Source organism: Geotrypetes seraphini, chromosome 13, assembly GCF_902459505.1.
Source record: "Geotrypetes seraphini chromosome 13, aGeoSer1.1, whole genome shotgun sequence".
NCBI lineage: Eukaryota > Metazoa > Chordata > Amphibia > Gymnophiona > Dermophiidae > Geotrypetes > Geotrypetes seraphini.
The window spans coordinates 77,330,636-77,343,904 of record NC_047096.1 but is presented as its reverse complement, the minus strand read 5'-3'; the positions used below and the strand labels follow the sequence as shown (position 1 = coordinate 77,343,904).

General features: G+C 42.2%; 1 protein-coding gene across 4 annotated transcripts in view; it reads left to right on the top strand.

Annotated features, from left to right (window-relative positions):
- MLLT6 (MLLT6, PHD finger containing) overlaps nt 1-13,269 on the top strand; it is a 240,675-nt gene that overhangs the window by 103,477 nt on the left and 123,929 nt on the right. For all 4 annotated transcript variants that reach the window (XM_033918301.1, XM_033918300.1, XM_033918303.1 and 1 more), the window contains one exon: nt 9,852-9,938. In XM_033918301.1, the coding sequence (XP_033774192.1) occupies nt 9,852-9,938 (87 nt within the window). The remainder of the gene's footprint in view (nt 1-9,851; nt 9,939-13,269) is intronic.

Below are 13,269 nucleotides of genomic sequence, written 5' to 3'. Positions count from 1 at the left end.
AGCAGTTACAAATAAAATTAGGTACTTAGAACTTCCCTATCTGTCCCGAAGGCTCACAGTCCAGCTAAAGTATCTGAGTAACAATTATTGAAATAGTAAAGATATAATAAAAGTCCAAGAACAATTTACCTTTGCACTTCTAAACCTGACCAAACTGATTTGTTAATGATCTAGTTACTCTTCTTTGATATGAGAAAAAGAAAGACAGAGAGACCAAACAGCTTTGTGAACACAATGACAGTTCTGTGTTGCAAGTAGGAGGTGGAGCTTGGTTGTTTTTAAAGTCCTTCCTGGCAAGGCAGCTAACAAAGGTATGAGTTACATTTTGTTCTGATCTGAGGAAATCAGTGATACTTTCCCAAAGCTAGTCAAGAAATGGATTTAGTCACATGAAAAGGTAAACTAGTTACAAACCACAACAATAAGATATATTTACTGTATATATAATTTGTTGTTTGTTAGCCTTTATTTTCTTGCATTGAATTGAACTAAAGCGAGAACTGCATTACTTTAACATTACATTAGCCTTGCTAGAGCTGCTACCATTTTCTCAGGGATTCTTGAGTAACTTTTTTTTTTCTAGTCTCTTGAAGAGCAGCTGCTTGAAATGCAAGTCCTGGTGTTGGTGTTTCCCCCCCCCCCTTTTGGTAGTTCCTGAGATCCTGTTTCATTTCTGCTTTACTCCTCCTGCTGTTTAACAGCTACAAGTTAGATTGTGTCTGTCACGCCCCTGAAGTGAGCTTGACTCTTCTTCCCCACCCCCACTATCCTTTGCCATAAAGTCTGGCTTGTTCCGTGTTGGACTGCTCGGATCCCGCTGCTAAGCCTGCATGAAAATTTGTTTTTAATGAAGTTTACTTGTTTGGAGGTAAATGTCCTTTCCTGGCCTAGATTTGTCCGGTCACCCTGCTGTTGTGGTAGGGAACTATGCAGTGTCTGCTCCTGGCTGCTTTAAAAGGTAGGTGTCTCCTTTTCATTTTTATTACAATTGTGGATGAAATGTGTTTATTTTTTATAGTTTGCATGGGAGATGTCCAGATGAAGCCAGTCTGTTTCTGTCAGGCCTTCTTTCCTGCCACCTCCTCCCCCCACCTTTGTACTTTGTAGTTGTGACAGAGAACAAATTAGGAGACAAAGATAGTAGGTTGTTAAGGACTTATAAGTAAGCACAGCTGGCTTGAATTTGTATAATACACAAAATCTTTCTTACTCTGCAAAATCGTTTAATGTGGTGACGTCAGACATATTGTAAAGTGGTTAGCTGTTTGACAAAATGGTTGTAAATACTGATTGCCATTCCTCAGCTTCACTGAATTGCTTTTAGGAATAAAAATAACTCACAGACCATTTTGTATTACTTATTGCCTCAGTTTGAAAAAAAAAGTTGGCATTTTATCTATTTTCTTTCTTTGAAATTCCTATTCTTCTGGAAGGAATACTAAACAAAAAAGATCCAAGATTAGAGATACGATGATTGACAGCTAAGTGATCACCCCGGGATTTTTTAACTTCTTCATTTTATGGTACAAGTATATTCAAGTATATGGCACAAGTTTAATAATTTCTTTTTCTATATTTCAGTTAAATCTAATGGTGCTAAAAAGTTCTTAATTGACAACACTGAAAAATATAATATGCCATTATGTCAGAAGGCAATAGGAAAATGAGCAGTAGTGCAAATGTCTCGCACAGACTGGGGCCACCACAGCAAAGGTACAGAATAGGCAGCAGTAATACAACACCTCTTCCTCTACCCTGCCACACAGACAGATACTCTGTTCCACCACAGAACAGGTAGAGCGTGCACAGCAGCAGGGCAAGCTTTCTATCTTCATTATTTTGATTTGGCAATTTTGTTCAGTTTCCATCCGGGTTGGAATATAGACAGGGAACTGGTACTATGAACCTTTATTTACAACTATCCAGTGATTTGTGTCCCAGTTTCATAACCCTGCTCATCTTACTTTTAGTTTAATTATTGCAGTAACAGTCTTCGGGGTAGAGGGGGAGAGGCATTCAATATTGGACCTTGCATCCTGCTACCAGGTGTTGCTATTGTGTCCTGAGTATGACTCCCTCTTCCCCCCAGGAATGTGAATACTTCCTCAAACAGGATCTCTGGTTGGCCCTTACTGACTCAGTGCCAGATGCACAAAACTCACTGTGCTTTTAACGATTGTCGCTAAACCGGTTTTAACATCAAAGTATTTCAGCTATCGATGCACAAAATGGCATTACAACGAGGTCATCAGTATTAAAATGAGCACTCCGATCGATGCCCACATGATGCACAAAAGGAGATTATATACTCCCTGTTAAGCTCTTTTCCAGTAGATAGGTGAGACATTCTAGAGACCATAGGGTTATTTACCTTTACCTACATGGGCTGTAGGATGAAGCTCCCCATTATTTTACCTGCTGAGGCTGAATCTCTCTCTCAACCTATCGCCCTAGAAAAGGTAACCTGAGTAATAAAATATTTTCCTTACTTAAAGGCACCTGGGCTCGATGGGGTTGGCAATCGGTTTTATAAAAACTTCAGGAATTACCAGGTTCCCCTGTTGGTCAGGGTGTACAATACAATAAACAAGCATACAATACTCCTCCACTTGTGGAGATTGGCTGCGGTTACCCTAACACAGGGGTGCCCACACTTTTTTGGCTTCTGAACTACTTTTAAAATGACCAAGTCAAAATGATCTACCAACAATAAAATTTTAAAAAACATAAAGCACACTACATAGAGAAAATGTTAATTATAATTTATATTCAGGGTTTTTTTCAAAGAGGTCAAGGCAGATGACTTTAAAATATATGCAATATCACCTCAATAACAACTATACAAAAATAGACAAATATATACCCCCTCCCCTTTTACTAAACCACTATAGTGGTTTTTAGTGCAGAGCTGTGCTGAATGCCCCACGCTGCTCCCGATGCTTATATGCTCCCTGCGCTAAAAACCACTATTGCGGTTTAGTAAAAAGAAGCCATAGTGCAAAATATAGACAGCAGATATCAATTCTCAAAACGGACACATTTTTGATCATTAAATTGAAAATAAAATCATTTTTCCTATCGTTGTCTGGTGATTTCATGAGTCTCTGGTTACACTTCCTTCTGTCTGTGCATCCAATCTTTCTTTTTTCCTCCTGCATGCTTCCTCTCCTCCAGACCTCATCCCAACCAACATCTCGCTATATCCCCTCCATGAGTCCAACTTCTTCTTCCTCTCTCCCTGCCCCCTCCCTTTTCTTTCTTTCTGCCCTCTTCTTTCTTTGTCTTTCTTTCTCTGTGCCCCCCCCCCTCCTTTCTTTCTCTCTTGTCTCTCTCCAGAGAAGGCAGCACTGTTAGTTGATCAATGGAGGAACAGCAGCCTGTTGAGTTTCAGGAAGCATGAAGCTCTGTGTGTTTCTTTCTCTCTCCCTGCCCCCCCCCCAGCCACCATCTTTCTTTCTCTCTCCCTGCCCCCCTAAGCCTCTGCTGCCGATTTCTCCCTGCTTCCCCGATGTGCAAAAGCCAGGCCCTGCAGCTATTACATAAGTGTTCTCCCCAACGTTAATTCTGATGTTGGAAAGGAAGTTCCGGGCCAGCCAGGCAACGATTGGCTGGCCTGGAACTTCCTCTCTGACGTTAGAATTGACGTCGGGGAGGGGGGGGGAACGCTTGTGTGGTGGCTGCACAGGCCTAGCTTTTGCACGTCGGGGAAGCAGAGAGAACGCAAAGGCAATGCGAGTCTATCGCGGAGCCCGGGATAGGCTCTGCGATCAACTCGCGTTGTCCTTGCAGTCTACTGGTCAATCACAATCGACCTTTTGGGCACCCCTGCTCTATCACCTAAACCAGGAAAAGACCCTCAGAAATGTAGCTCTTATCGACCAATTTCTTTATTGAATATAGATTATAAGATTTATACCAAGATCTTAGCTGCTCAACCACAAAAGATGCTTGTATGAGTTGTACATCCTGACCATTATTTTAGATAGGAAGGCCTCGGACAATATATGCAGGGCCGGATTTAGATGAAAAGAGGCCCTAGACTATTCCAATTATGAGGCCCTTTCACCTCCCATTGAACCCTCCCACCCCCCTCCGATGCCAGCCTGCCTGCCTCCCATCCCCCTTCCACTGAAACCCCTCACCCCCCCCCCCCCCCCGATGCCAGTCTGGGCCGCCCTGTCCTGACGAATCTACGTTTTGCCTCTCTCCCCGCGGGGCTGGGCTTTGCCCAGCTGTTTCCGGACTGACGTCTTTCCCTCCCCGATCCTCCTTCCAGGGCGAGAAAAAGAAAGGGAGAAGCCGAGTCGGCGCCCCGTTGCAGCCGGAGCCGGTTCCGATCCCGAAGCGGAACCGAGGTAACCGGGGAGCGGCTAAAACCTCAACCGGAGGCAGGATCGGACCGGGGACCGGCGCACACCCCACCCGGGGCTGAGATCGATTCCCCTCCGGAGCCGGGAAAGGGGTGGGGGGGGGGGAGAGAGGAGTAGCGGGATCCGATCCGGAGCTGGAGCACGTGTGCAATTCGGATTCCCCACCCCCGGCTGAATTTTGATGAGTCGCTGGCGCAGGCGCCGTGAGGAGTGACACAGAAGCACACCTCACGCCACCAGGACTCACGATATTTCAACAGCGCATGCGCGCTTTAGGATTTTATTATTTATGATATAATCATGAAAATATAAAATAAAGCACGTAATATACATTTTAAAATATGCAAATTAAAACATATGTTAAGAACTTACTTAGAATTCTGCGAAATGAAGATATTGTCACAAAAATTTTTTTCAATAGTCTATAAACACTTCACTAAAGTATTGAACCTACTGAACTCAAAAGGTGAGAATCCTAAAATAAGAATCTTTTCTAATAACATTAACACGTGTTTCATATTATCGAAGTAACACGAATATAACCGAACGTCGGGATATCAATAGGTCTGTTCGTTTGTCTGTTCCAATCTACACCAATCTGCACTTTATTTATGCAAGAACAAACCAGAGCTTAGTAGCATAAGGCACGTCGATATTTGCCATAGCAATCAGTGAACGTATGAACTATACTTTGGTGCAATCTAGTATATACAAACGAACAGACCCAATGAGCCGAACGCGTTGATCTTAACCAATACATTTTTATGTTTGTTTATTAGTCATATGCGTAGAATTTCTCCTTATTTTCGGTTCAGTGTTTTAGTGTTCACTGTTTTTGGAATAGTGTAATTTTAATTTTGCTAACAATTTGAATGTAGGCCCCTCTTGATCTTGAGGCCCTAGGCTGAAGCCTAGTTCGCCTATAGGAAAATCCGGCCCTGAATATATGTAGAGCTTTACATCTGATAGACCACAGAGCAGAACATTCTTGCTATTTTTCTGTCTTTGGACACAGAGAAAGCATTCAGTAGAGTGCCTTGGCCCTTCATTATGGCAGTATTGTGAGGTGGAAATCTTGGGTCCTCTTTTGAGTTGGATCTGGGTCATACTGACAGTCCCTCTCAGCTTTGAAGATTTATAGTCAATATCATGAAGCTCTTGAACTGTCGTGGGCACCAGGCAGGGTTGTGCCTTATCACCCTTGCTTTTTGCACTGACGGTGGAGCCCCTGGCATGCTTAATTAGGTCATCTAAAGACTTGCAAGGTAATACTTTGAGCTCTGTGAACTACCGCATATTTGCTGATGACATATTTTTAATGTTGAATGATCTGACTGTTCTCTGCCTGGGATCCTGGACATTATTGATAGCTATAGCCTGGTTTCAGGCTTTAAAATTAATATGAATAAATCTGAGATTCTTAATTTAACCCTCCCTCCTAGCTGGATAGAATAATCCCTATTGAGCACCGATGCTTTTAAACCAAGGTCTCATGGAAAGAAAAACTTTTCTTTTTTGAGCTGAATTTTTAGATAAATCTGGTACAAAAAGGATTTTCTTACCATCGACAAGAAGAGGCTGCTTACTTTTTACAGCCTGTAAAATTTGAAGTGTGTGCGAGTATCTCCGCAGTTTTAAAACCATGGGCCTAGGGTAGTTGAACTGTAATGGCGATCCTGAGGGGACTCTATGAGCCCTCTCAATTTCTAGAGCTGGAGAGAATTGAGTATTTAAGATGGATGGTATGAGAGAGTGCAAATAGGTGAGTATATAAGAACATAAGAAGTTGCCTCCGCTGAGGCAGACCAGAGGTCCATCTCACCCAGCGGTCCGCTCCCGCGGCGGCCCCTCAGGCCTATTGCCTGAGCAGTGATCCCTGACTATTTCTATAACTTACCTCTAACTCCTATCCCTATAACCTGCCTCTACTCCTATCTGTACCTCTCAATCCCTTTGTCCTCTAGGAACCTATTCAAACCTTCTTTGAAGCCCTATAACGTGTTTCTGCCTATCACAGTCTCCATGTGCGTTCCATGTATCCACCACCCTCTGGGTGAAAAAGAACTTCCTAGCATTGTTCTAAACCTGTCCCCTTTCAATTTCTCCGAGTGCCCCCTTGTACTTGTGGTTCCCCATAATTTGAAAAATCTGTCCCTGTCTACTTTTTCTATGCCCTTCAGGATCTTGAAGGTTTCTATCATGTCTCCAGATCGTGCTGCATGAGATCCATTTTGTGAAGACCATGTTGTACTTCCAGAAATTGAGCGTCGTGGGCAGATAAACGTTCTTCAGAAAGGTCTAACCTGGCTCCAAATTGTTTAAATTGAAGTGTGATGTTACTCAGCTCAAATTTGATGTCAGCCGTCGCGGTTAAGTTTTCCTGCTTAAGCCCTTGCAAAATTTGCAGATCGTGAGATAAAGAGGCGTCAGATGCGAGTAGCTTAGAGGTAGAGGCCTTGCCGGGAGACGGAGGCTCGTGCTTGGAGCGCTTCGAAGCTTTATGAGCAGCAGAGAAGCTAGATGGGGACGCTCTGTCCGACTTTGAAAGTTTCATCGCCATTGGTAAGGTTTTAATAAGGGTTGCTGACCTGCAAGACTGAGAAAAACTGGCTGGAATCTGTTTTTTAGGAAGCGGCTGAAGCGAGCGAGCAAGCTAAGCAGCCATCTTGTAGCCAGTCACGTGACTACCCCCCTGAGCTTATCACCTTAACTTCATCCTATGCCCTCTCATTCCATAGCTTCCTTTCTTTTCTTTGTTCAAACAAGTTTTATTGAGTTTTACAAGAACAAAAATCATAAACATACGATGCCCAGAAATACAGAATAATTGTGATAATCAGCAAAGAATCATCATGACATTACAATGAATACAAGGAAAATCGTTCTATCTCCAGAGAGCATCAAATAGTAAATAATAGTAAATAAAGCAACTAAAGAAATTGGAGCATAATTTATGAAGGGTCAAACAAAAATGGGCAAAACTGATTAACCAAAAATATGTGTAATATTGGAAATTAATTTGATTGGATTCGACTGCTCTACTCTAAACCCTACTCTAGATTACAAATTAATGACACTTTATCAGACCCAGTTTATCTTCACAGAGGCACCCGACAAGGCTGCCCCCTATCTCCACTTTTATTCAATATAGCTCTCGAACCATTGTTACTGGCCATCCGTCAACATCCTCTTCTTATGGGAATTCCAATTGGTTCCTGTCAAGTCAAGACTTTAGCATATGCTGATGATCTACTGGTGTTTCTCTCAAAACCTGCATCCTCTATCCCCGTACTTCTTCAACTGGTCTCTAAATTCTCTTGTTGTTCGGGTTATCGTATAAATTGGGACAAGTCCGAAGTTATGCCTCTCAATGAAGTCACCTCTCTAGCCGATTGTGGACCTATCTCCTTTCGCTGGGCCTGCTCATCATTGAAATATCTTGGTACCCTTTTCCACCAAGATACTGACACAATGATGTCTATTAACTTATCTGCATTATTGACCAAGGTGGATGCTTTGGTGGGGAGATGGTCCCCTCTCTCATTGTTGTGGTGGGGTCGCCTAAAAGCTATTAAAATGACTATTACTCTGATTGTTAACTTTTATCTCTCTATGCTACCTATGCTGGCCCCGAAGGAATTCTACAAAACCATCGAAAACAAGCTCTCTACTTACCTTTGGTGTAAAAAGACCTCTCACATCTCACTGAAAATCCTCAAATCTTCTAAAGAAGATGGGGGTATGGGATTCCCTGACTTTTTTCTACAAGCATTTGTCCTTCCCTCTGGCCAAATTAACCCAAAGGGATTCCCCAGTATACTGGACATCTGAGATTCTCGTGACCTTAATGTCATCTTTAGTATATAATGCTACACCCCCTCCCTTCCTACCCTCTCTGTCCCGGCGAAGCAAGTTGTAACCCGGTATGACCATGTCCCACCCGTGGGAGTCTGTGAGCCAAGTTTCGGATATCGCCACCACATCCAGGTCGGCATTCCTTATTTCTGTTTCCAATTCCAGGATCTTGTTTCCTAAACTGTGTGCGTTGACGTACATAGCCCTCCATGTTATATTTTTGTTATGTCTCAGTGGGCATATTCCTGTTTGAGCTATTTGAACACCTTTAGCATTGTTTGTGTTATTTGTGCTTTCCTGAGGCTCAGAACCTCAATGTGTACTCCCCATATACTCAGAACTGCAGTGTGTACTCCCCCTAGACCCGGATTTACAATGTGACCCATATAGTTTGCAGTAGTCTGAGGCACTAAAGGTTTCACTGAAAGTTTTGAACCATTGCACTGTTGTTCTTGAGTGCCATGACCCTTGAGTACTGTCTGAAAGCCCACTGGCTCTGATGCGCTTGGAACGTTAGCAAATTAAATTCTCACTGGTACCTGCTTGAGGCCCTTTGGTTCGGCAAAAATATTGTGCATTCTGGTTGTAGTATGAAAAGTTTTATCTTGTATTTTGAAATATTCACAGCTCTTCCTCACGACATGAGAGGGTATCGTCTGCTGAGGTAGGGCGGAAAAAGAAAAAAACTTAGGAGAACATGCTCATGCAGGAAGGAGACCTTGGGACCTGATTGGCTTAACAAAATGATGAGTTTGAGAGGGCACTTCTGGATTAGCAGCCTGTGGTGAACATTAACCAGCGTGAAATTTGAGAGGATCAGATTTTGGAAATAGGGATGGGAAAAACAAGGCAGATGGTGACAGAAGAGAGAAGGAGGGAAATAGTGAGTAGAGAATGGTGGGGAGAGAGAGGAGAAGGAAGAGAGGATACCCATGGAAGAGAAAAGAAAGGAAGGGGAAGGAGATGATGGTGCCCATGAATGGCAGGGAAGAGAAGAGATGAAAACTAGACAGATTGGAAAAGGAGGAAGAAAATGGAAGTAAAATTGAATGTAAAAGATGGATAGAGGGCAGGAAGTAAAAAGGACAGAAAAAGAAACAGTGAATAGACAGAGCAGGGAAGCAGAACTAAAAATGCGGAACGAGAAGATTAGAAAGATATAATCACCAGATAATAAAGGTAAGGTTTTTTATTTTTAGTTTAGTAAGGTGGGTAATGGGATTTGATATATCACCTTTCTGTGAGACAACTGAATTGAAATGTGTCAGTTTTGAGAATTTATGTCTGCTATGTATATATTGCACTATACAGGAGGAAATGTGAGGGGCTGCTTTATGTGATTAATCATGCAATTAAAAATTTTAATTGATGTACAGCCCTACTTTATATATATTATCCAGTCTATAAGTATTAGAAGAGCTTGGATTATAAGGACCAGGTTGTAAGATAAAAAGTCATGGGAAACGTTTTATGGAGAAGCACTAGTGTTGCATCTGACTACAAGGTTCCTTTACAAACTATACTATAGACTGTGAAGTTCTGCTGGGTTATATAGTCTGTTTTAGGATTATAAAGGATCTAGCACTATAACTTTCATTTAATAAATAACCATCTTTCATTCCTTAGAGTCGGAAGGACAAAGAAAGACCTAAACAGAAGCACAGGAAACACCCACAATCTCCAAGTCTTCTTACCCCTTCCACTACTGAAAAGGTAAGAAGCTTCCATGTTTAAAGTAAAATTTCCTAGAACATGGGAAATAGAGGAAAATAAATAAAACAAGAAAGAGAGTAGATGAAAGTAGAAGGGGAGGGAGGATTCCTGGAGGAATGAGAGCAAAGAAAGGAAAGCAAATGTAACACTGAAGGAGTCTTAAGTTATTAAAAATACTCTAAATTTAGTTCTAAGCAGCTGTATGAATAGCACATAGTAACATAGTAACATAGTAGATGACGGCAGATAAAGACCCGAATAGTCCATCCAGTCTGTCCAACCTGATTCAATTTAAATTTTTTTAATTTTTTCTTCTTAGCTATTTCTGGGCAAGAATCCAAAGCTTTACCCTGTACTGTGCTTGGGTTCCAACTGCCGAAATCTCTGTTAAGAATTACTCCAGCCCATCTACACCCTCCCAGCCATTGAAGCCCTCCCCAGCCCATCCTCCACCAAACAGCCATATACAGACACAGATCGTGCAAGTCTGCCCAGTACTGGCCTTAGTTCAATATTTAATCTTATTTTCTGATTCTAGATCCTTTGTGTTCATCCCACGCTTCTTTGAACTCAGTCACAGTTTTACTCTCCACCACCTCTCTCGGGAGCGCATTCCAGGCATCCACCACCCTCTCCGTAAAGTAGAATTTCCTAACATTGCCTTTGAATCTACCACCCCTCAACCTCAAATTATGTCCTCTGGTTTTACCATTTTCCTTTCTCTGAAAAAGATTTTGTTCTACGTTAATACCCTTCAAGTATTTGAACGTCTGAATCATATCTCCCCTGTCTCTCCTTTCCTCTAGGGTATACATATTCAGGGCTTCCAGTCTCGTGTGAGTGCATGAATGTGTGTGAGTTTGAAGTGATGAATCGTTTGGGGATTCGTATGTTTCTTTTTCTTTGTTTTGTTTAGAAAAGTGCAATTGTGAACCGCCTTTTGTACTGCTTTTCATGCTTTTGTTCTTGGATGCCATGTTTACAGTGTTACTGTTTTGTTTTTGACGTTCTGCATCCTGTACGTGGTTTCGATTGCCTAATAAATATGATATTACAAAAAAAAAAAAAAAGATATTCCAAAAGAATAGTGTGAATATCTCCTGGAGTACTGTATTAACATTAATGGTACAGTGGTAGATGTTCTGTATTGAAGAACCTGGTTGATCCTGCTCAGAGAACCTAATCAGTGAACTTTCTATATAGTATTCTCCATCTTCAAGACTCAATGGAGAATATGGATGAAACAGACAGTCAAGGAAAAGAAGGCGATCCACGTGAAAGGTTGTACTCCAATAGTGAATCTCTCGGCAATTGAAAAATGTGGGAAAGGATCCAACTTAACAGATTCTACACCTAGATTGGATCTCTCCATAGAATCTTAGTAATGTAATCAGAGTTGTTGTGATGGATGGGATAGATTAGGGGTAGGCAATTCCGGTCCTTGAGAGCCGGAGCCAGGTCAGGTTTTCAGGATATCCACAATGAATATGTATGAGATGGATTTGCATGCACTGCCTCCTAGAGATGCAAATCTATCTCATGCATATTTATTGTGGATATCCTGAAAACCTGACCTGGCTCGGGCTCTTGAGGACCGGAATTGCCTATCCCTGGGATAGATGATCCATCCTAACCATTCTACAGTTTATATGAAGTGAGCATGATGGAGTAACAAACTGATGAGTCATGCCATGCTAAATAGGCTCCAAACCATGCAGAAAAAAAGCATGTCCTGCTTACTTCATGGTTATAGTACAGAAAAAAAGGGGGAAATACCATCTTACAGGCTCTACACCCAGGGTGGATCCTTTCAATAGTATTCAATGGTACTGTGAATTCAAATACTGTATGTGCAACAGAGAACCATAAGTAAAAGTTCCAGTTTCAAAGTGTAGATCATGGAGTAATGATAATCCAGCCCAGGAAGATCAGTATGTTACAGCTGGAAATTAAGAAACTTTCAGTTGTGGGTTGAGGACAGTCAAATGTGCTGGGAGTAACAGTAAGGGAAAGAGGAGTCTCCCAGTTCTTAAAGAGCACATCCTGAAGAAGAATACAGATGGAACTGAAGACGTTCTATAAGAAGCTCATTGCAACTGAAGGGATCAAGGATCAATATCTGTCCAGTGGAAAGACAGAGCTTTCCCGAGGCGCCTGACATATTCAAGGAAAAAGGGAGGACGAGAAGGATTTGATGGGTTTTCACAGGATCCTGGAGCAGATAATGTAGACTCACATTCAGTGCTATCCGTAATATGTGTGAAGACAGGTCAGAAGACATAGCTAATATCTCGGATGTTTCGGGATTAAGAGCGTCGAGAAGTACTCTTTCAAGGAAAAGATGAGGGATGGATCAGGCCACTGAGTCAGCTACTGACTAATGTCAACATGCACAGTGAGGAATCCACCTTGTAATGTTTCACAACAGAGTACAAGAGTGGTTTGACATTGCTTTCATCCGAGCAGAGTGTGGCTCCACTGTGGCCTAATATGAGATGGCTTACCCTACAGTACCTGATATACTTGTGTCAGATGGTCTGCTATCCAGGTACTAGCCAGGCCTGATCATGGGTAGCTTCTGATGATAAGAACAGGCCAAGTAGGACAGTCAGTCTGTACCTGCAGCACTGGATCGATGACATCAAGGGGAAGGAGAATCGTATTGTGATGTTCATCAAAGCTGTGATGAAAAACTGGAGTCAGTACCCATGGCTTGTATGTGCTACTTTCAGCATGGGCTGGTACTGAGGAATTCGATGTTGGCATCGGTGTCACATGCAAGTTGAAAAAGTCACCTATATTCATCTTCAAGAATTCCTTCAGTTGATCCCAGAAGGAGTGCACCGGTACCGTTGGCTCATCCGCTGGTACAAAAGATGCTGTCGAGGCTGTGTGTCTAAGCGTTAATACCTGAAGAGGTAGCATGCTGCAGAATTGACAGCCTGCATCGAGAATGACGGGGTCAATAAAAGGCATGCATCAAGAGACTCGATGCTGAAAATGCCTATGATTCTGGTCTCGATGTATGAAGAGGAGGTACCAGTACCTTATGCTGTTAGCTGGTACAGAAGGTGCAGCAGGTGTCAAAAAAGCGTGGTTGTCTCCATGGGCGATGCACTTCAGAAATGACAGCCTCCATCGGAGAACGATGGCATCAATGAGAAACATGCATCAAGTTGACTCAATGTTAGATAGTCATGTTTATAAGCTAAGTACTTTAGAATTCCTACATTGGTGAATGAGAAAGTACTATTTGACAAATGAAGATATCACCACGTTAACATCTCTTAAGAATGATTTGTTGGATGCAGCTAATATGCGAATAAACAAA